Here is a 23,721-nt window from a genome sequence, read left to right on the forward strand (position 1 = left end):
TTGATCACAAGTTAAAGTGATTTTCGAATCAGCTTTCTTACCGAAATCATTTTTATCGTACGAACGTCGTTTTAAATCGTTGAAAGTTTTCCGCTGCACTAATTCAGCCCCCCACCCTCTCTTAGTGCTCTTGATCCTAACAAAACACATATGGAGGTTTGCAGTAAGGTAAACAGCAAGAATAAATGCAAACCAGAGAGCACCATAATTTTAGAGTGGTTCGGTCAATCTTAACCTACATCCACTTTTGGCTTCCTCCTCCGACGAGGTCACCGATGTCCACTAGAGGCCTTCCTTCAATAGGCAAAGGCCTACCACTTTTTACACCTTTTCTCCTTTTGACGAGCTTAGGAGATAACCTTTACAGATTTTCACTCCTCTCTTGAATGATCAAAACTTAGAAGAAAAGAGGGAGAAGAACTTCTAGCCTTTTACAACACTTTTAAGCTCTCAAATTCTTAGAATAAATGTAAGCTTTCGGTTACCCTTTCATATAGAAAGGGTGGGGTTTATATAGGCCCCAAACTGGTTTGAATTTGGAGCTCAAAAATATCATCTCCCGGATTTCCATGGTCCTGGCGGTACTACCACCATAACTAAGCAGTACTACCACTCGGAGATCGAGCTTAGGCGGTACCACCGCTTGGCTTCGCTCGAAGACCGAGCTCAGGCGGTACCACCGCCCAGTCTCGCTTGGAGACTGAGCCTAGGCGGTACCATCGCCTAACTTGGGCGGTTGCACCGCCCAGCTTTCCTGGGAGACTGAGCTCCTGGGCGGTGCCACCACCGGCCAGGAAATTTGGATCCGAATGGGCTGATCCATTCGGCCCAATTTGGGTTTGTCAAGGGCCCAATTGCCCCCAAATTAAGTTAATGGGATCACCTCCCATTCCTAACTTAATCTACTTGCTAACTATGATATTTCTTAAGATATTTACTACAACTTGCTCTGGTGCATCAATCGCTTCTTTCGGTGAGCTTCCGGCGAACATCCGACGAACCTTCGGCGATGCTCCTGCGGACTTCCGGCAAACTTCTGGACTTGCGACGATCCACTTGGCGAGTTCCGACGAGCTTCTTTGGTAAGCTCTTGGACTTCTTGGATTTATTCCCGTAGAACCTCCGATGACCATCTGGACTTCCGTCGAACTCTCGATCCCCCAACGTGATCATAGTCTTGACTCCGGCATAACTCCTACTGTATATCTTACTTTCATCATAGTTAATCCTATACATATAAAATAAACTTCGATCTAGACAATTAATACTAAGCATTAATCAAGTTATCCGACATGTCAGTGGTCCCTCGACGCTTCGTTCGATTCTTCTGCGCATCGTCCTCTCCTGCGACCTATTGCTTAATCGGTTAGTTGACTCCGCAACTCCGATATTCTTGGCGCAATACCCGCTCTTCTTGGCCCGATGCTTGAATCCATAGCCTGAAGCCTTCTGTCGATACGTCGACCGATCCACCGGCCCGATGTCCAATCTTCTGACATGTTCCTCTAGCCCAACATGATTTTTTTTGCTTTAATTGTCTCATCCTGATCGAAGCATCCTGCGTCACTCAAAACGCAGATTAAAACATAAACACAATTATCAATTGGTTTCATTATCAATTTGACATTTAGATATCATCATAATTTGAAATGCTATAATTTGTTATCAAAATGATGTATCATGAATGCTTGAATATCATGTATGATATGCACATAGTGATAATTGATTTGCATCATGCATGAAAAATGAAATGTATGGTTTTAAAAATGTGCATATTTTAATTTGAAAATATAATGATGTGCAAATAAGATTGATACTTACCTTTGTCATAATTGATGTAAAGGGTCTTCCCTTATTTTTGCTAATAACAAAGGGAGAGAAAGAGTTGCTAATGTGCTATCTTGAATTAATGTAAAGGGTCATCTGAAAGAGAAATTAGCTAGCTTGCACAAATCAAGAAAATGCAAAAACTTGCTTACTTTTTGCACATATAAAGAAAAGATACAAATGCAACACTTGCCAAATTGTTTGCTTGCCTCATGTAAAACATTGTCTCTTGCTAGTTTGGCATTTTGCTAGCTTACACTTTGCAAAGAAAGTAAAAATGGCACTTCTCAAAAGAGAAGAAAGAGCTTGCTATCTTGAACATCACAAGCTTGCCTATCTTAAGAAACAAAAATTGCAAAAATGTTATCTTGTCTATCTCAAGAAGCAAAACTTGCAACTTGCATATTGCAATAGGAAGCAAGAATCATGAGCTTACACAAGATTATCTTGCATTTTCTTTCGAAATTTTTGCTAGCTTGTACGTAGTAAAACTTCATATCGTAAAAATTGCTAGCTTATAGTTTAAAGAGAAGCAAACAGTTGCTATCTCAAGAAAAGCAAGCATGCTAAACTTGCACATCTTTAATTGCTAGATTACATTTGATACTATGTTTTTTATGCAATGAGTTGAACTTAAATCATAAATACTTGATTATGGTACTTCTCCTTTTTGTTGATGACAAAGGGGGAGAAGTATGTTGATGACATGTATGATTTGATCATGACATGTTGCTTGGATTTTTGAATCCAAGAGTTTCTATCAATAAGCCATATTGATAGGGGGAGTTTGTTTAAACTCCGGGAGTTAAGTTTAACTCCGTCATCAATTGATTATCATCATCAAAATATGAGATTCAACACATTGCACAGTCTCCGAGACTATGTCAAGCGGTACCACCACCCCTGTCAGGCGATGGTACCGCCCAGTGTCAAAAAGCACTAGCAGTGGTACCGCCTTCACAGGCGGTGGTACCGCCAGTACCCCGAAGACCGGGGATGAGACACTTTTAGGCTCCAAATTTGAATCTACTTGAGGCCTATAAATACCCCTCTCATCCTTGGTTAAAGATACAACAACTGAGTATAAAAATAAGGCAAATTTCTATTGTAATCTTGAGAGTTCTCCTCCTCTGACCTAAGTGTTTAGAATTTTATTTTAAGAGGAGTAAGTGGGGTTGTAAATGTTCTCTCCTACCTGTTAAAAGGATAATCGAGTTGTAAAGATAGTTGATTTTCGCCTATTGAAGGAAGATCGTTAATGGATGCCGGTAGCCTTGACAGATGGGTAATCGGCGGAGTGGATGTAGGTCACGACGATCGAACCACTATAACTCGGTTTGCGTTTCTGCTTTGCTATTTACATTTATTGCAAACTGCCATACTTCCTTATTACTCTACCTGCACACTTTTACGAACGTGTTTTAAGTTAACATCTTTCCGAAATCAGTTTTAATCAAACGAAGATTTTCTAAACTGGTGATTTTATCTGTTGTACTAATTCGGCCCTCTCTCTGAGTGCCGACTTATTCCTAACAACTATACTATTATAATGAAATCTTAGGGGACGACATCACATGCATAGTGGAAGAACATAAAATAAAATCCTTAATTTTTCAAAGATGTGTTCATCGTCGTATAAAAATTGATGTACAAAATCCACAAAACAGAAATTTATATATATTAAATATTATGTTACTTAGGGAGACCGTATATTTTTGAATTTTTGTAGGTCTCGGATAAAGAACATATGATCCCCACAGCAGAATTATGAGTTCTCAAACTTCGCCCAATCCCACCCCAGGTTTGATTATAACGGCAACTGGTAACGTCATCTCTCCCTCGTTCCTCTCCCTTTCTCGGCCTTTCTCCTTCCGCTTCACGTCCAACTGGCGACCGCCAACTTCTCTTCGCCGATCCCATCTGCATCCTCGCTCACCATCGCCGCTGCCACCGATGTCGATCGCCTGGCCGCCATCCTCGGTTCGGCGACCCCGATTCCCCTCCCCCAGCTCAACCAAATCCACGCTCACATCATGCGCTACTTCTCCGGTGCCGCTTTCTCTTCTGCCTTTCTCCTTCCCCTTTTCAATGTCGCCATCCGCTCCCTCTCCAAGTCTCCACTTACCTCCGCCCCGTTTGCTGCCCTCCGGCTCTACCTCCTCATGACCCGCGCTTCTCTCCACCCCGGCCGCTTCACCCTCCCCTTCCTCCTCAACTGCTCCGCCGCCATCCCCTCCCTCCCCCTTGGCTCTGAGCTCCACTCCCGCGCCCTCCGCTCTGGCCTCCTCGCCGTCCTCCCCGTCTCCAACGCCCTCGTCGACATGTACGGCAAGTGCGGCTCCCTCCTCCTTGCCCGCGCTGCCTTCCTTGATATACCCCTCAAGGACGTCGTCTCCTTCAACGCCCTCCTCGGCGCCCACGCTCGTCTTGGTGCCGACATGCCTTCCGCCCTGCGGTTATTCGACGCCATGCCCCACCGGAACGTCATATCCTGGAACGCCTTGATTGTCGGCTACGCCAATGCCGGCGACCTGTCCTCCGCCAGGGCCGTCTTCGACCGGATGCCGGTCCAAAACACCGTCTCTTGGACCGTCATGGTGGTTGGGTACTGTAAAACTGGCGCTGTCGTTGCCGCCAGAGAACTGTTCGACCGAATGCCCGAAAAGAACCTGGTATCATCGACTGCGATGATCACCGGGTACTCCCAATGTGGAATGCCTAAGGAGGCTTTTGCGCTGTTCCGCCGGTTGGAACGGCAGAGGATTGAGCCAGACGCAGCCACAATGGTTGGTGTCATTTCTGCATTGGCTCAGTTAGGGAGTGTGGAGTTGGCGAACTGGGTTGGGTCGTATGTCGACCGCAAGAAGATCGACAGGAATGAACGTGTTCTCACTGCACTTGTGGATATGCATGCCAAGTGCGGGAATGTCGAGAAAGCCCTTCATGCATTCGAGGAGATACATTTCCCGGACGCATACTCATACACGGCTCTCATCAATGGACTGGCGTCCCATGGACATGAATTGAAGGCGCTTGACATTTTTGACAGGATGCAAAAGGAGGCGATCAAGCCAGATCCGATCACGTTTGTTGGCGTGCTGAGTGCCTGTAGCCATGCAGGGCTTGTTGACAAGGGGCTCGAGTACTGGGAAAGCATGTTTCGTGTCTATGGTATGGATCGGAGGGCCGACCACTATGCTTGTGTCGTAGACATGCTTGGACGGGCAGGGAGGCTTAAACAAGCTTTTGAAATGATTCAGAGCATGCCGATGGGGCCTCATCCCGGAGCCCTTGGGGCATTGCTTGCAGCTTGTAGGACTTATGCAAATATTGAGATTGCAGAGAGTGTTGCAAAAGAGCTCTTTAAGCTGGAGCCCAATAATACAGGGAATTATATACTTCTATCCAGTATATATGCTGAGAGAGGACAATGGGAGGATGCTGCAAGAGTTAGAGCAATGATAAGGGGCAGAAAATTCAACAAGCTTCCAGGATTGAGTTGGATTGACGAACAGCAGAGAGGCCGTAGATTTCAGAATAAGGTACTGATGCACATCAAATGAGGAACAGATTTATGTATCACCTCTTTTGTTGGTCAGTCCTAGACAAGGTGATGATTTGTTGCGAACGCAAATAATGGTGATGATTGGTCGACAAGGCAAAGAGGATTGATGGTTGCCAGGGGTTCTTGTTTATTTTGGTGCAACAAGAAGTATCCAGTACGGTGCGCTTTCAGGTAAAAACCATTTGTGGTAGGCGATTATGCCTCAGGCCATCTGTTATATGTGGCAAAATGAGACAAAGACTACGGAATAGTGTTAGTCAAATGGGAGAATCAACTTTGTATCGTATAGTCTTTCTTTTGTTTCCATGGACCATCATGGAAACATGATGGTAACATGGAGGTAACATAAGAATCATCTCAAAGCTTTCTTCTATAAGGCAATCAGTTAAAGCTGGCAATGATCATGTGCAAAGTGATAAGACTTCCCAAAACAGGAGATTTTTTTATGCGATTCTGATCTTGGTCTTGTCTGCATAACAGGAAGAAATATTCGCAGCTAGAGAGTATCTGAATATCCTGAATTTGAGCTCTATCAGTTTCTATTACTGCTACTTGATCCAGTCCATCGATCTGGCTGCCGCTTGTTTATTTCTTTGGGATGTGATATCTGGGGGGTCCTAAGATGGCTAACCTGTCTGATTCTTTCAAATTGATCTATACGCTGTCAGAGCATATAGCAGTGGCTGTGATTAAATCTCCTTAGCCATATACACCTGTTGAGATAAGTCAGTGTCGGAATTCGAAACATTTATTCTCTGTTTATTTCACAGAGCATTTGAAATTGGTATCAAAATGTATGTGTGGACAGCCAGGAAATAACTTTGTTTGTGTGAGACACCAAAACTGGTGGGTGGCCATGGACTTAGGTTGCTATGGAGTGGTCTCTGATGATTGTTGGTTTAGCTGGAGGGATATCCTTTATCCAGCTCAGTTCGGGCCTCCTCTGTGAGTATGCTTCTTTAGCATAATCTATGGGAGAGCCAGTTGATATATAGCTTGATTTAGATTGTAAAGAATATTTATATATGGTAGATAAGTCTCTTATGATGCTCTAGATGTCTCTTATAAGTCATGTAAGTTATTTGTGCTTGTTAGTTACTCGTCAAGTGTAGAACAACTTTTTTCCTGCTTTAGAAAACCCCAAAAAAGTATTTGATAAAGATTTATCTCTTTTGCTTATTGAGTCATTTCAGATTCAAAGTATTACGTTGGTGAAATTGTCCATTAAATTTGGTTACAATCTTTTTTATGTGGAATGGGGAATTTGAAACTGATCGAATTACATATCAGATTTAGAGATGAGAAAGGACCTATATGATTTCAGATGATCATTAATCTCACTACTGAAAACTCCTTTTGGTCTTCATCAAAGTGGAGTATTCTTTCTCCTGTTCTTGGGGTAAGTAATGTAAACAATGGCATGCCATAGAGGATTAATTTCATGAGGAAGCGTCATGCAGATAATAGAAGAATTAAAAACTTTGAGAAATCATATGCCTCCGTCAGCCACACCTTTACTCTTCTAAGCTGTCGTTATAGCTTGAACTAACTTCCTTCATCTAGTTGCCACATTTGAGACGATAAATATATTGCTTGTCAGCTTATTGTCTTTCTTTCATGGATATAGGCATGCTAAATTGTGTATTCTGTCTTGATTATATTTTTGCAGACACAACTTTTGTCTGTGGGGCCTTAATTTGTGAGTAAAATGGGGCCACCAACAAGCATCACAACTGTCACCTTGACCACCTCCTCGGTGCAATTCAAAGAACATGACTAGAGTCTATAGTTATTCTTGATGGAAAATATGACTATACTGCAAGTATCTATCTAAACCCCATGGTGATGAGAATTCCATCAAATATTTGTGGTATGTTTTAGTAGTGTTAGGGGCTCAGATCCACATCGTTAGAAGCATCTCATCTGAGCGTACCGGAGAGACACAGGTGTTACGGAGAGCCAGGAGGATTAACTGTGACCATTAGGCAGTTTAAGTTAAGCCGGAAGAAGAACCCATTGGGACAATGTCATGCATGCATCTTTTATATGTTTTGCTGTAGTCTTGATCGTTTATGGACCATTAAATATGTTGTTCCATTTGCAATAAAAAGACATGGAAGGGAGGTCCAAGTTTCTAATATTTATCTATTTATCATCAATAAAAGGAAATCTGAGGTCAATTTGAATTATATCTAACTAGTTGATACGGAAAGAATGTTGGACACCCTTAAATCATACGGAAAGAATGTTATGCCACACCATTATCGAGGATTTTTCATGCCTATGAAATAACTATCTACCATTGGTTAAATTCATTCGTTTTTGAATAGACCCATGTACATCTTCTGCTAAGGGGACCTTATTTACTTATGGTCGTCAGTATTCCTCTCTGTCATCATAAGGATCGTTAATGGGTAGTATGCTTCCGACCCAATTTGTGAGTCATTTTTAGTCGAATCCTTTTAAATATCTTGTCTTGTTGATATCAGTCTGGAGATGAGCTTTCAGCTAGATTGGCTGTATGACCGACACATTGTGCAACCAAAGATGATCTGTAGCTCCACGACGCATCGGGCGACGAAAGATAACCCAGACACCAGTCGAAGGTATAAATTTGAACCTACACATAAGCTCGATTTAAGTTTCTATTTGTTATCCGAGTTCATTCTGTGCATGATTAATGCATGAATAGAGAAAAAGGGTAGAGAGACACTAGTAAAAGGATTTTTCATCATTTATTTTTGTAAAAAAAAAAGGAGAAAAATTAGGGGACGGGTGGGGGATTACAGTGAATCGTTCTAGGCTTAGGCTTGTTGTATCAAATGGTTCAGCAGCAAAAAAAAATTTAATTTTGCTATCCTGGTTGCTGGGGCCCACGAGACATTAACATAATAGCTCCACGACACATCGTGCGATGAAAAATGACACAGACACCAGCTGAAGACATAAAATTTGAACTTATATAATTTACATCTAAATTTATTTTTATACTTGATGGAAGGATTTATAGAGGAGTAGGCATTACATTTGTATCGATTAAAAGGATTTCTCATCATAGTTTATATCTAAATTTATGTTGGTCAGATACGCTGGGCTCGAATCAGAGTAAAAAATATTTTTTATTCATGTTATCCTGATCGTCGGAGCTTGCAAGTCATTTTAACTGGCACCCGCACAAGCGGATCAGAAAGCCAATTGGTTTGGATTCCAGTGCCCGCACGCTTCCCTGCAATTTCCTTTCTTACATTTCCACCGTCTTTTTCCCTTTCACCCTCTCTCTCTCTCTCTCTCTCTCTCTCTCTGTGCATGACGCAGCCCTGCCTTTAAATGACCTCCTTCCCTCGGCCTCCATTTTCTCCTCCCCTCCCCCATCAATTCCATCCGAGCGGGGCAGGAAGCGACACCCCCCCCAACACCAACGTGGTCGATTCCGCTCTCCTCGTCCTCTTTCCTCTTCTCCGGTCCCTTCAAGGCTTGGGCGCTGTGGGCGTCGCCCAGGGCTTGAATTCCCCAAGATTCTCGCATCTCGGCCTGCATTTGGTCTTCGGCCCTTCCCGCCCATGGCGGTTGGAGTAGAGTTCCATCAATGCCGGTGATTCCCTGACGGATTTTCTCCCGCGCACGGGGAATCCGAGGATCTTCCCCTTTGAATCGCCGCTAGAGTCGTCAGAAGGCTGGTTTTAGGGTTCGCGACGGTCTCGGACGCCGGCGAAGATGTCTCGGCAGGCGGCCACCACTCATTACCACAAATCCAAGACCCTCGACAATAAATATGTCGGTGCCCTCATCTCTTTCCGGGAAAATCGTGCTTGTTCTCTTCTCAAGCTTATCCTTCTGTTCGCATTTTGGTCGGAGTTCAGATGCTTGGCGATGAGATTGGGAAGGGGGCGTACGGACGGGTCTATAAGGGCCTGGACCTGGAGAATGGAGACTTTGTGGCGATTAAGCAGGTCTCGTTGGAGAATATCCCACAAGAAGATCTCAGTATCATTATGGTGTGTTCTCTTTTCCTGTATGTGAATTTGTTGATTGCTCATGTCCTATTTTGAGTGGCTTTACCAACTTTACTATTATAAATTCAGCGTCCAAAGTTTTGCTTCTAAAGGGTGCCTACTTGCATGGTTTGACTGTTGGATCCTTTATATATTTCATGATTAACTCAATTGATTTTAGATAATTCTACTGCTACATCTTTGATAAACACAGAAATCACATAACAGCTTCGTTTAAGCTTCCATTCACTTGCATCCATTTGATTGTCATGTAAAGTTGTTTTTATACATTGATCCAACTACACATTCCCAAGCAGTTCGCCTGGTAACAGGTCCATGGTGATGGTTAATGGTATCTTACGGTGATAGGTCATAAAGGTTTTTCTCCTCGATTGCATGGTGTTTAAAACTTATAGATGAGAGTAGAACATGCTTGGAGTGATAAAGTCTAGAATTCTGTTATGATTAGCTTTTACTTGTTTGAAGCCAAAATGTAACTGCATAGTCACAAGACTCACAACATTAGGAACATATGCAAAAATAAGAGATTTGATGCATGTGCGGAGCTTGAGCTTGTATGATGATGGAGGTGGTAGTAACAACGTTGGATTACCTCTGACTGATTTTATTTTTCTCTATTTTATTTACTTCTGTCTTGCTTCCTATTTGTTTAATTCTAATGTTCCATCCCTTTTTCTCTGATATTACATTATCACTCTTCTTCCTCCTAGTCCTTCTTTCTTTTTCATTGGCTCTCTTTTATCTTTGTTTTTAAATTTTCATTGTAACATAATTAATCTTCTTAAGGTGAATCTAAGGATGATTTTGGGAAATTTTAATTCCCAAAGATATATGTAGTAAGTAGAAGATGAAAGGGTTTGAACAAGCTATTACTGAAAATTAACATTGATTTTTAATATATATATATATATATATATATATATATATATAAACTTGAATTTTTCATAAAAGGCAAATTAATATTATTTTAGTCCTTATTTTAGTGAAAGAAAATGCACTGAAACATTAGTAGAAGTCCATGTTTTTAGAGCCATATAAGCTGCACCAAAAGTCGATTCTGGAACACGTATAATTTCTGTAATCAAACCTATGGCTTAAGTCAGAATAAAAGACTGCTTTTCTGAAACATTAATAGACTTTCACGTCTTTAAAGCCATATAATCTATAAAAGTTTACTTGTCAGTTTTGTTTTCTTAGTGAAAGAAAATAAACTGAAAACTCAATAGAAATCCATGTTTTTAAAGACCTAAGCTACACCAAAAGCAAGGTTAAATGTAACTTGTGTAATTAAACCTATAGCGATCTGATTTGATGCTTTCACATGACAAATGTTTTTGAAATCTTAGGATTTCACTGAATTGTATGGCCAATTTTATTTCCATGAATTGATGTTAACGTCCTGTTCTTTCTGTTTGTTAGTGTCTAACTTCTACATACGTGCATTTTATATATACATTTGTTGTTTTGAGCTTTATTGAACAACACAGATTGCTAATAGGGGAAGTCCCTAGAACTTGGATTTCATCATCAAGATCTTTGATCATTTAATTATCATGTTATAGTTTTTTTGGTCTAATAAAATTAAATGACTTTTGCATCATGCATGCAGACATGTACTATTTCACTTGACTACCCACTGTCTATCTTTTGTTTTGAACGCAATTAGTCGAGCTGCATGGATGTTAGTCTAGGGGTTCAAGTACTTTGGTGATGAAAGCTTCTGTAGTGGTTGATCTTGTAGGCTTTGGATCCATTTGTGCAGACAAGCCTGCAAAAGATTTTTTTTTCCAAAACAAAATGCAAAAGATTAATTGAGTAAGTGACAATTTTAAGTGTTTTAAACTAGGAAATGATCCATAACTCTGGAATGATATTGGTGTTTCATGCAGAAACATGGATGCAAAAGCTAATAAGCTAGCAAGTTATAGTGATCTCCACTTTTCTAATACCTAGAGCCACCCAAGAAGTCATGAAGCGAGTGTTTGAGAAAAATGGGAACAAGAACTATTTCTGCCAATCTATTCTCATTTATTTTTCGCTTTGTAGGTTTATTCAAATAGCGCTGGCATTACATGGGATATGGTTGTTCTTGGGAGCATCCTTAGCTTGCACTGTGCTAATTGAGTTTTGAGATATGGTTGTCATGTGAATTTAGATTCCTTTGTTATAAATCCATCAAATTACATTATGCTAACAGGCCATTTATTGTCTCATCTTTGGTCGAAATTTTTAATTAATAAATCTTGAGGGAAGTTGCAATTTGAATTTATATCATCAAATGAACTGCTAAAAGTATACATGCGATTTGTAATGCACTGCCAGATAAAAACAAGGCTGGTATTGTATCAGTTCGTCAAACATTGAACTAGTGGAAATTAAGGTCATTTGCATGGATTTCCCTGTAGGACTCAAATAAGCATCTCATTTTTGCATGATAGCTACATGTTTTGAATCATTAGTTCATACAGGAGATTGAAGTTTTACCCATAAGGGTCTTTATTATTTAATTTTCATGAAGAGCATGGGTTATGTAGCACTTGTGGTCTTTAGTCAAGGTAAATACTATTTCCCCTTGAATTAGATGCCTTGTATTGCTTTAGGCCTTGAGTGCCCATGTAAAGTTCAATAGAATGGAAATTTTGGGGGAAACTCATCATTAAGGCAGCGCTAGAATAAACAACAAGAAGTTCAGGTTGGCTAAAGGCATTTCATCTACAAATATCAACATACCAAATCTGCATAGGATCACATTTACTTTATGTAGGTAATATCAGTTGAATGCGATCCTTTGAAATTTACTGATGAGGATCATAGAAACAATTTTACTTATTTTCACATATAATCTTTTCATATGCATTCCAAGGTCAGCCTTCAAAAAAGGTTTGGCATTTCCTTAAAATGTCCAACCTATTGGCATGCTTATATAATAAACTTTGATAGGACTGTCTTTATGGTTCCATTTTTATCAAGTATTATGCTTTTATCTATATAGAGATATGATAATGAAGATGGTATACCAGTTCATATTTGTTGCCATGCATCTTCTGTGAAACTTTTGCAACATTATGCAACTCCTAGTACTTGGTCAAATTCGTATGGTAGTTTAGTGAACAAGGCATGGTCACTTTTGTATCTAGATGGGTTTATTCTTCATTTATTTTATGGGAGTCAAACCAAGTTAGGGCTGAATTCTTTGGTGAAGAGGGCAAGCATACTGCTTCTACCCCCTCAACACCAAATAGAAGACCATACCTTAATTAGTGGATATATTAGAATTAAGGCTGTCTTTTGGTACTGATTGTTCTAAATATCTGTTTGCTTTCTTTCTCTATGTTGCCTGAACTTTGGGTTTGGACTTGTTGGCATGTTGAACCTGACCTCAAGATGACAATGGGAACTGCCTAAGCTTCACTATTGTGTATCCAAGCTAGACCCATCTTTTATCATAATGATGAAGTTTGGTCCTCACATCCTACAGAAAGCTGACATGCTAGTCTTGAAACCTATAAAAGACATGTCGTTAATTGCTGCACTTGTTATGTTTGACTAGTTTCCCAAGAGTTCAGTAAATTGCTAAATTTGTGTCCTTGTGGTTACAAGTAATAGTGTGTGAATCTTATATATAATGATGCACATAATATAAGTGATTTGTCATATCATATACCCTACTTGTAAGATTTTAGTGTGTATGTCCGTGTCTTTTGGTATGTTCACGCTTTGCACAACATGTAGAGGGACGACCGAAGGTTAATAGTCCCATTTTAGTTGGGTTGGTGGTCGTTTTAGGCTTGTAAATAAAAGTTGTGTCATGTGGACACTTGTGAGAGATTTCGGTCTATAATGGACAATTTTGACCCTTTGTTGTGCAACTGTTCAAAACTTGTAAAGTCTGTTTGTAATTTGCATTATCTATGAAGTGTTTTCGGAAATGTTTGCTTGTGGATGGATCCCAAGTGAGGCGTTTTCTCTAATCTGTTTTCTCTTTTTTGGGTCCTAAGAGACTATGGAAGGCTTCGGGGAGGCTGACCTTTGCGGACGGATACTCAAAGGTGCCGCACGACTTAGGCGAAATCAGCTAAGTCCGTGACAGAATGCCGCAGATGAGGAGAAGAGGAGGAGGCGATGTTGCTGAGGCTACGTACGCCTTTTTTAAAATATTTTTATATTATTTTTATATTTTTATATATTATTTTTATATATTTTATAAAAATATATATATTTATATTATATATATAGGCATATCGCTCGGTATGCCATATCGTACCGTACCAAGCAAAGCTCGATACACCGGTATGGTATGAAATTTCGAACCTTACATGAAACTATGTACTTGTGTATCAACACATGGTATGTCGGTACATATTGGTGTTTCAAAGAGGAAGGAGAAGAAGAAGGGACGATGGAGGAAGAGGAGGGGCAAGGAGGAAGGAAGAGGATAGAAGAAGAGGAGGTGGTAGAGGAAGAAGCACAATGAGGAATAGGAAGGAGAAAGAGAAGGGAAGAAGAGGAGGTGGTAAAGGAAGAGGAAGAGGAAGAGGGAAAGGAGGAGGAAGCGTAAATTGTTGATGCTATACGTTGAGCGACATGGTAGTTGGAGGCAAAACACTCGCTTTTAGGTGAAGAGGGCTCACAAATGCATGCCATAAAAGCATTAACTAAAAAGGTCATAGTAGACCCATTTGAGTGGGCTGGAATGGATCGTTTGAAATGGTGGTCATCCATGTATGGAATCATGCCCGAACTGCAACATATTGCTTGTTTCATATCGATCAGGCAAAATAGTGGTCCATGATGCTAATAGTCTAATACTGTACGGGTTGTGGATATCTTAATATTTTGTAGCTATTGTTTTATGGGCTACTTATCTCCTTGGCAAACATCAGAATATGGATAGTGAAATTTTAGTAGTAGTATGAGCTAGGAGGAATAGACTTATACACAGTAGTGTAGTCAAAAGCCTTAGGCCTTTAAAGGCGCTAAGGTACCAAAATGCTCGAGGCATTAGGTGCTTGGCCGAGTAAAGCGAGGCGCTCCGAAATATTAAAGTTTTAAAAATATATCATGATCGATAAATATATCATTAAAATAAAATAAAACATCAAATTATATTATTTTAAGGTATCAAATTACATTGTCTATATTCAATAACATAAATAGCAAAACTAAACAAGATTAGTAAGCATATTGCCACATGATCATCCATCACTGATCACATCCAATAAATGTAGCATGAGTTTACCCTCTCCGCTGATTGATTCCTCAATTTAAGATTCTTTGGGACAATGCACTTTAGATATTTGCTTGTATGGGTTTGCATGTATGCATTCTCTCCACTTAAATCTTTGGCCTTATGCAAAAGGGAGAATGTACAATTCATGACTATGTTTTCTCAAACACTTGAGAGAGATACAATTCAAGACTAATGCGATGGTCTTGTTTGTTCTCAATAATCCACGGAACTGCTACAAATGTGATGGATGACATTATCACCATCACTTCTTCCCTCTCTCTACTTTGGTCGAGGAGAGCAACATAAGGTACCAACCCTTGGTGTCACTTAACATCTCATGGTTCAATTGTTTCTTGAGGAAGAGGGATGTTGTCGGGAGCTATGGTGGAGGAAACTATGGTAGAGTAAGATGGAGACGGGTGCTATCGGGGGTTGCGACTAAGGAGTAAGAGGGAGAGGTGTGTTATCGAGGGTTGTAGAGGAGGAGGGGGGGGAGGTCAGCTATAGTGAAGTAGGAGGGAGAGGGGTGTGGCGAAAGAGGCAGTGACGAAGAAGGGAGAGGGGTGCTACAGAGGAGGAGGTGGCTACACTCAAGGAGAGAAAATGACAATGACAAAGGAGGGAGGAGAGAGATATCGAGAAAGAGTCCACTGTGATCTACTGGAGATCACACTTGCATGAAAGCCTCTCGCCAAAGGAAGATACCATCACCGTTCACAAAAGGAGAGGAAGACGTCGTCGTCATAATACTGTCATGGAGCAACACAGACAAGGTGTTTGACGCTAGTCCATGACAGTTTTCGATTCTTGTATCATGTTGTTTTCTTCGTGTTTTTGGTGTTTTCTTATAGACAACTTGTATGGGGCAGAAAACACTATAGTCAGCCCCATTTTTGTTTCATGTTTTTATCATGTAAAGCTTGAAAATATTTCTGGTTGTGTGGTGTGCCCGAAGGGAAAATGGCCCAAAACTGCATCGTTCTCGCTTGCCATAGGCTGATTTCTAGCTAACAGCCTAGCAGCGTGAAACATTAGTCGTCTCAACACCTTGGAACCCCCAAGGTGGCATCGGGGTAGATGGGGGTTTGGGTAGGTGTATGATGGGTGATTTAACGTCTTTAGTGTGCCCGCTTTTTATTCGATGAAATTGCTAGGTGAACATTAGGCTTGCATCTACCTTCAAAACCCCTTTTGTGTTGCTCGTTTAGCCCACTTTCGAGACCCTTACGAGCGTAATAAAAGCTGATTTCTTTGTGTTGCTATGGATCTGGTTATTTTGCCCTTTTTGTGCCCGACGATGGTAAATTACTTGCATGTTCGCCTTTTTAACCTTTTTTTCATTGTGCAGGTCCTTTGTGGACTGCACGAGGTTTAGGTCTAGGCTAACTCTTGCGAACACATATCACTTGGGTGCCACATGCCTTAGGCAATCCTAACTAAAGATGTGATAGAGTAGTATCAGAGCAGGTAATTCAATCATCGAATTGCCATGCAGGGCAATGTGGCAAAACTAGTACTGTTGTACATAATAGGCAATAGCAATACGTGACCACTTGTGCGGAAATTAGCAAAGCCGCTCAAGTGGAACGTGGCATTTGTAGTGATGTTCCTATAGCGCAAGAGTTCTCTCACGCAGAAGAGGCAAGAATTGAAGGGTAGCCTGAACGATATAGAGACAACAAAGAAAGAGTCGTCGAGTTGGAGCTGCTGCTCGACCTTGTTAATCGAAACTTGACGGATCTCTACAAAAGCGGGGAGCTTCTTGATATGGTAGAGTCCTTGCAAACAAGGTTGGAATCCTGACTAGATCAACTGGAGGTCTAAATCAAAAGGTTATCAAATGACATGAGAGTCTGTGCAATACTTATAAGGGCAAGGGACTTGACGGCTTAAGTGTCGGTATTCATGCAAGTTACGTATGCGAGCGGAGGAATGTCTCGTAGCCATCTTTCATTGAGATTAAGGGCTCCCGAGCCACAAAGCTATAGGGTGCTCGAGATGCCAAGGAGTTAGAAAACTTTATCTTCGATTTGGAATAGTACTTCAGAGTGACCCAACCTGAATTAGAGGATGCCAAGGTGTCATTAGTGATGATGTTTGTCTTCAGTGATGCAAAACTTCGGTGGTGCACACGGTAGGAAGAAATGCAATAAGGTCGTTGTAACATCGATAGTTGGCAAACCTTGAAGAAGGAACTGCGAACTCGGTTCATGCGAGAGAACATAAAGTTCGTTGCACGGCGGAAGTTGCAGCAACTTCGTCAGACCTCTACCATTCGGAACTATATGAAGTAGGTTTCTGTATTGATGCTAGATATCCAAGACATGTCCGAGAAAGACAAACTTTTTTGCTTCCTCGATGGTCTGAAACTGTGGGCTCAATAGGAGTTGCATCGTTGAAATGTCCGTGAGATAGCAGGTGCGCAATCGCTGAGGCGAAACGACTCATAGATTGCTTTGTAGAGACAATAAAGAAAAATAAGTTCGCATCGGAGAAGGGATCTTCGAAAGCTTGTAGACGGAAGGGCCCAAAGAAGAAAGGTGCTTCGATGGTATATAGATCCAGAGGGAATGTCCTGAAGTCTGACATATGCCTTTTGTGTGGTGGAAAGCATCTAATTATTGGAATGCTTGCAACTAAAAGAGGTGCTTAATGCCCTTACGACTTCTTACCAACTAGAGGAGATAGCCAGAGCAAAGGCAAAATCCTTCGAGTTGAGCAGGTCGTGTTTGAGTAGTGATGAATCATCTTCAAGACCTCGCATGGGAGTTGTATGTTTGTTGAACACATTGCAAGGTGAAGTCTGGGAGATGCCGAAGTATAGGCCAAGGAAGAAGATCGACTCCTCAAGCTCGAGTTTGTCGGAGTCGAGTAGCGATGGAGGATCACTACAACGATCTCGTATTGAGGCGATGCAGTAGTTGAATGCACTACGAGGTCAAGTGGGGGAGCGATCTAAGGCAACGCCAAAAGACACGCAAAGGCACATGACAACCTGTTGATGTTCGTGGACATCAAGGTGAACGTGAAGGCAACTTGCACATTGGTGGTCACAGGAACCACACAACTTCATAACAAACCGAGAGGCAAAGTGACTCGGATTGAAGTTGGCAAAAAGTCCGAGTCGAATGAAGACAGTTAATTCGAAGGCGAAGCCTATCTCTGGATTGGCGAAGGGCAAGGATTTTAATTTCGAATGATACCACTTGTATCAGGCAGTACGTACCGGTCCGCTAGCAGACCGGTACGCGGATCGCCTACTACCGGACGATACCGTCGATTGGGGCTGTTTTCGCCCCATTACCGCCTGAAATCAATCAGTAACAATCGATTTCAACGTTGTCGCCCGCTACCAAGCGGTATTAATTGAGGGAGAAGGAATAAGAGGGAGAAGAAAAGGGAGAACCTGGAGATCCGACGTCGCTCTCACTCGACAATCCTGATTCGTTGCTGTGCTCCCTTATCGTACGCTGCAGATGTGATGTTGCCTCCTCCTCGTCTGAGGCGACGAGGCCTCGGCGTTGTCAGCGACTTCTCATCCGCGTGGGACGCGAGGAGAAGAAATGAGGCGACGTTGCCTCGATGGCATCGCCCTTTTTGTTTTTTACTTTATTTTATTATTATATATATACTGAGCGGTATGCTCGTATCGTACCGTACCGAGTTGAGTTCGATACGCTGATACGGTACGAAATTACGAATCTTGGCGAAGGGAGTCGACATCGAAATTGGAGATTGAAGTGGGAGCACCAACGTCATGGCACTTCCCTTGGATGATTTCCAAGTCGTCCTTCGGGTGGAGTTTTTATAAGAGGTGAAAGCAGTACCTTTGGTGTTCTTTAACTCTATTTTTGATGGATGGTGACTCTCCATACATGGTGGCACGTTCGAAGAGATCTTCGAAAGACACATATATACTCTCGACTATGAAGTGATGAAAGAATTGAGGCGGGAAGACCTTACTCATCCCACAGCGATGCAATTGGAGTTAGAAGGCCTCAGCGTGGGGCAAGTGTCCATTAAGGTGAATGCACTTGAAGTATATGTCAGTGTTCCAAGATCTCAATTACTAAAGCCCTTTCCATGAAAGCACAAGGTGGAATGGTAATTCGAACTCAGTGAAGGAGTCGACAATCCAATCGAGCTTCCACATTGGGCATCATTTTCAGAGTGGGTGAATCTTTGGGACCTCTCAAACTAGTTACTGGATGACCGATTAATCCATAGCTTATCTTCACTTGTGGGTAACATGGTGCTTTCGAGGGGCAAGATCGGGCGAGCAATCGTTAGTGCCAAGCAAACAACTGAAGAATCAGAGTTACCAAGAACCCTTCAACAATCTAATTGGCAAAAGATCAGGAGGGAAATGCTTCCTAAGTCACAAGGTGTGTAGAAGTAGTTGATTAAGAGAGACAAGGCGTTGCAACGACTTCGAGTGCATGAGGGACTCAACTGCCCAAAACGAACTTGGTTGAGAAAGCGTCGGATTGAAGGTCACAAAGATCAAGAGACGAGGCATGGTAACGTAGGGGCGGGTCCTCCAAGTGCTGACCAAACTTGTGCTCTGGGAGGGAGAGCACATTTCTAGCCGCAACTAGGGCATGGTTGATCCCAACGATGCAACCAAAGCTGCCAAACAAGCACTCTACAAGGGTGAAACCTGGCTCAGGTTCAAGCAACACTTCTCGTACTCCAAAAGTGTGATGGTGAATAGTGGGCGAAGTCAAGTAATCAACTCGGAGCAAGGAGTACAACTCGAGGAAGCTGAGAAACAAGTTGCAATAGAGGATGATCAATCTTTGGTGGACAAGAAGGCTTCGACGAGGGCGTCAAAGGAATAAGTGTGGGAGAATGTCATGGAGCAACGTAGATAAGGTGTTTGACCCCTGTCCACGATTGTTTTTCGGTTCTTGTATCCTGTTGTTTTCTTTGTGTTTTTGGTGTTTTCTTGTAGATAGCTTATACAAGGTAGAAAACAATGTAGTCAGCCCCATTTTTGTTTGTTGTCAGTGTTTTTGTTTCATTTTTTAATCATGCTTTTTTGGCTGTGCGGCGTTGCGGGAAGGGAAAATGGCCCAAAACTGCATTGTTTTCACGTGCCACGGGTTGATTTGTGGTTGGCGGCCTAGCAACATGAAACGTTAGCTGTCTCAGCACCTTGGAATCCCCCATGTGGCAACGGGGCAGATGAGGCTTTAGGTAGGTGTTTGAGGGGTGTTGCAATGTCTTTAGTGTGCTCGCTTTCTATTCAATGAAAGTGTAGGTGAACATTAGGCCTGCATCTACCTTCGGAACCCTTTTTGTGTGCACTTGTTCAGCTTGCTTTCGAGACCCTTTCGAGCCTAATAAAAGCTGGTTTCTTTGTGGTGCTTTGGATCTCAGTTATCTTGCCTTTTTCATGCATGACAGCGACAAATTACCTGAACGATCACCTTTCTACCCTCTCATTCGTTGTGCAGGTCCTTTATGGACTGCACAAGTTTAAGGTCTAGGCTGACCCTTGCAGACGCATATCGCTTGGGTGTCCTACACCTTAGGCAATCCCAGCTAAGGACGTGATAGTTCGTCGATGGAGAAGAATCACCACCACATAGTTCGTCCACTAGGTCTTCCAATGGGACAGTGGTTTGTGTCTGTGAGGGGAAGGGTGTGGAGGTGATCGAACCAAATCAATGATCGAGCCTGTTTAGATTATGCTCAACCTTGGTTCAATATGCCTTAGGAGGCTCTTGGGTCGCCTGGCACCTGGACTGTGCTCGATTGAAAGCGCTTGCCTGGACTAATTACGAGGCACTCGGGCCTTGCCTCGCCTTGCTTGAGCACCCGATTTCACTGATACATAGTGCTGTGGCTGATGATTTGATACATATTGTTTACTAGCATTATATTGGATGGATGCTTTTGTCCTTGGAACTATATATAATTATGTTTTACCTTGGCTTTCAGTTTCAAAAGGTTACTTTAAGTTGTGAAGATAAATCAAATAGTCTTTTGTTCTGAAAACTTCTTTTACTTTCTTTCAAGATTACGTTAACTTCAGGTTTTGATTATTGTTTAATGATGTGCTGCTTTATGGCTTCAGTTGCATAATTAAGATACTAGTTTTGTGGTGTTTTCTGGACAATAATGTGAATTCCTTACAATATCACATGTTTGTAGTATCTAACTAAACATTCTAGATGCTTTACATGATTCTGTGTTTCATTATTCAACAACATTGTGTTGTCTTTTGAATCATTTATTGAATATGCTGCTTATTGCATGGGTATCATCTAATATTTTCTCTTTCCTTTCTTTTTCAAAATTTTCTGGGCTGCGTCACATTTCATGATTCAGCAAGAAATTGATCTGCTAAAGGTAACACTATATTTTCTTTTTTCTTTTGGTGATTTAAACATTCACTAGTTGTTAAGTCATGAGTTTTTAATGACTTCATAAATGGCTTTGTTTATAGTTAATACTGTAAATCAGTTTTTTATTAAAATCATAACCATGGCCAGAAAGACATATCTAGCACATTAGATACAGGTCTTGGGAAATTCTTACTTCCAACCATTCCTTTAGACACGGGATGGTCCTGTTTTAAGATCTTCTAGTTCCTTCCTAACAGCTTCCACAAACCTTTGCTTGGTACTTCCCTTTTAAGCTTTACGTCATTCACTGTGAAATTTAGTTTATTTATGTTCTCCCGGGATGTGTGTTCCTATACCTCTGACTGATGTCATTGTCACTTTTGCTCCAAATTGAGCATGTAAGTGGCCATGGTTGTCACAGTCTGATTTATGTTTTTACCATGTTATCTGCTGGCTTACAACCACCCTTGGGTGAGATGTGTGCTGGACTGTCACTCCATACTGTGTAGTATGTAAGCTCAAACTCAATCCATGTTACAAGGACATGCACTTATTGGTCATGTTGTATCCGGTGGCACACACTAGCATAAAATTGCAGCCATCTATTTTTGTGGATCGGCATTTTTTCTTCATGGAGGATATTGGTGCATTTCTAATTATTTGCCAATATCTTAACAGACACTAATTGGAAAAAAAAGGCATAATGAGTATGTTATACATGCATGTCGATGACTATTTTAGATAATTAATTTGGAAAATATGAGCTTTCCAGCTTTTCTCAAATAATGTAGATACAGGTGATTTCTATTTAACTTAAGTCATTTTTCACATGCAGAATCTCAACCACAAAAACATTGTAAAATATCTTGGGTCCATCAAGACGAAGACTCATCTGCACATCATACTCGAGTAATTATTTATGAATCTCTTCTTTCATCCATCCTGTGTCAGTGGAGTAGAGTCTGTCTTTGTTGTTATCATTTACTTGGTGGATGGCATGTAGGTATGTGGAAAATGGCTCTCTTGCTAATATTATTAAACCCAACAAATTTGGACCATTCCCTGAATCTTTGGTTGCTGTTTACATTGCTCAGGTCTGTTTGAGATTTCTATTTCCCTTTCTTTTGCCTTACGAAAATGGTCCTGATATTGCATTTGTGTTTACTATAAGTAGGTACTGGAGGGTTTAGTCTATTTGCATGAACAAGGTGTAATTCATCGAGATATTAAAGGTGCAAATATCTTAACTACCAAGGAGGTAAATTTTAACATGGCTCTTCATTTTTATTGTATATCTAACTTCAAATTCCAGTACGGCTTGTTGTTGTTGCTGTAACTTTAATTTCCAACCAATATTTAGGTTTTGAAGCAACTTTGACATACTTTTTTGGAGGGTTCTATCTAGAAGATTATCCTTCATCACCTTTTCTTTTGGTTGTCTGTTGCCTCTTTTATGTCTTTTCCTTGTTGCCTTTTGTTTATATATTTATTGTAATATTTGATTAATTTTGAAAATATTTCTCTATGAAGTGTAATGTAATTTTCATTTCAATATCAAAGCATTTCGACTGCAGGGATCTTTTTTAAACACATGCAAATATGCAAGCAGGCTTGCATAGCTTTTCTCTTTGGATAGTGAATGAATAAGTGATATAGATGGATCCCATTCTGTAACCACTACCAATCTTGTGTCTTATTGGTCATATTATCAACATTGTCATCATGGTCACCAAGTGTTGAATAATCATTTGATCGGTTGTCCATCATGCCTGACCCCACTTCACCTGCTTTTTGCTTCCCTTGAGTCATCCAACTTGTTCTTGGTAACCCATTTCATCTATTGTGACTGTTAACATGGAGCTATCCTGGTCTGTGTACCAGTAAGCTGTTGTACCAGACCAGGCCATACTGGGCAGTGCAAAACGTTGCTTTCAATTATAATTTTAGCCAGGCTACTTTTATTTGTGCCCAACATTTGCTGATTCATTTTCTGTGTTTTGGTCGATTGCAAAATATAAATTTTGGGAGAAGATTTTCCAAAATTTTCATGATTTAGTCATTGAACATATAAAAGGGAATGAGTAGGTTATGCATGAGTTTCACTCTTTTAATTCCTGAACCTGGCTAACTATGCTAGTTTGTGAACCCATCCCAACCATTTAAAAATTAATTTCAGTACCTGCACCTGTTATAAAATTTGATTATCAGCATACTAGCTAAAAATGAGGACAACATGAATGCTAAAAATGAGCTGTTGTCACACAATCACAAGTTGCAATTCTTGTTTTTATGCTAAACAAACAATGCATGAGTTTGGGTGGGAGTATCCTACTGAAGGTTTTAAATATCAATTTGACACTGGTTCTGCTAATTTGTATAATATGGTACTGAGATTCCGAGCAATAAATTAACTTGTATCGCATGGAATCATGGAGAAAATAATAAAAAAGTTATATACCAAGCAGAATCAAGCTGTATGGCCTGTTATCGGTTCATGGTGGACCGGTAAATGCCAACTGAGATGTACTGGTCTGACTGGTTCAAGAAAGTATAAACCATAATCCAAATGTTTAAGTTCATATTACCAATATACGTTTAAAACTCACTTAATGGGTACCTTAATTTAGCTGAAACAGATCGACTAGGGACAGGTACAAGAAAAAAGAAAAAAATTGCTGCCATCTCTAGTTATGGTTGTGATGAAAAAAATGACAAGTATCTATATATTGGGTA

At 40.9% G+C, this 23,721-nt stretch overlaps 2 protein-coding genes across 5 annotated transcripts in view; both read left to right on the plus strand.

Moving 5' to 3' along the window:
- The first annotated feature begins 3,614 nt into the window (after nucleotides 1-3,614).
- On the plus strand, nucleotides 3,615-6,579 carry LOC103988789 (pentatricopeptide repeat-containing protein At3g29230-like). The gene has a single exon (XM_009407423.3). The coding sequence runs from the start codon at nucleotides 3,861-3,863 to the stop codon at nucleotides 5,388-5,390; it is 1,530 nt and encodes a 509-aa protein (XP_009405698.2). The 5' UTR covers nucleotides 3,615-3,860; the 3' UTR covers nucleotides 5,391-6,579.
- A 2,087-nt stretch (nucleotides 6,580-8,666) lies between these two features.
- LOC103988788 (MAP3K epsilon protein kinase 1) overlaps nucleotides 8,667-23,721 on the plus strand; it is a 43,841-nt gene continuing 28,786 nt past the window's right edge. For 2 of the 4 annotated variants that reach the window (XM_009407420.3, XM_009407422.3), the window contains exons 1-6: nucleotides 8,679-9,166; nucleotides 9,253-9,387; nucleotides 20,972-20,992; nucleotides 21,824-21,897; nucleotides 21,992-22,082; nucleotides 22,163-22,246. In XM_009407420.3, the coding sequence (XP_009405695.2) occupies nucleotides 9,107-9,166; nucleotides 9,253-9,387; nucleotides 20,972-20,992; nucleotides 21,824-21,897; nucleotides 21,992-22,082; nucleotides 22,163-22,246 (465 nt within the window). In that variant the 5' untranslated portion in view covers nucleotides 8,679-9,106. Of the gene's footprint in view, nucleotides 9,167-9,252; nucleotides 9,388-20,971; nucleotides 20,993-21,823; nucleotides 21,898-21,991; nucleotides 22,083-22,162; nucleotides 22,247-23,721 lie in introns of all 4 variants that reach the window. The other 2 variants (XM_009407421.3, XM_065188022.1) reach the window with 2 other exon arrangements.

The sequence above is a fragment of the Musa acuminata genome, chromosome BXJ1-6 (genome assembly GCF_036884655.1).
Source record: "Musa acuminata AAA Group cultivar baxijiao chromosome BXJ1-6, Cavendish_Baxijiao_AAA, whole genome shotgun sequence".
Taxonomy (NCBI): Eukaryota; Viridiplantae; Streptophyta; class Magnoliopsida; order Zingiberales; family Musaceae; genus Musa; species Musa acuminata.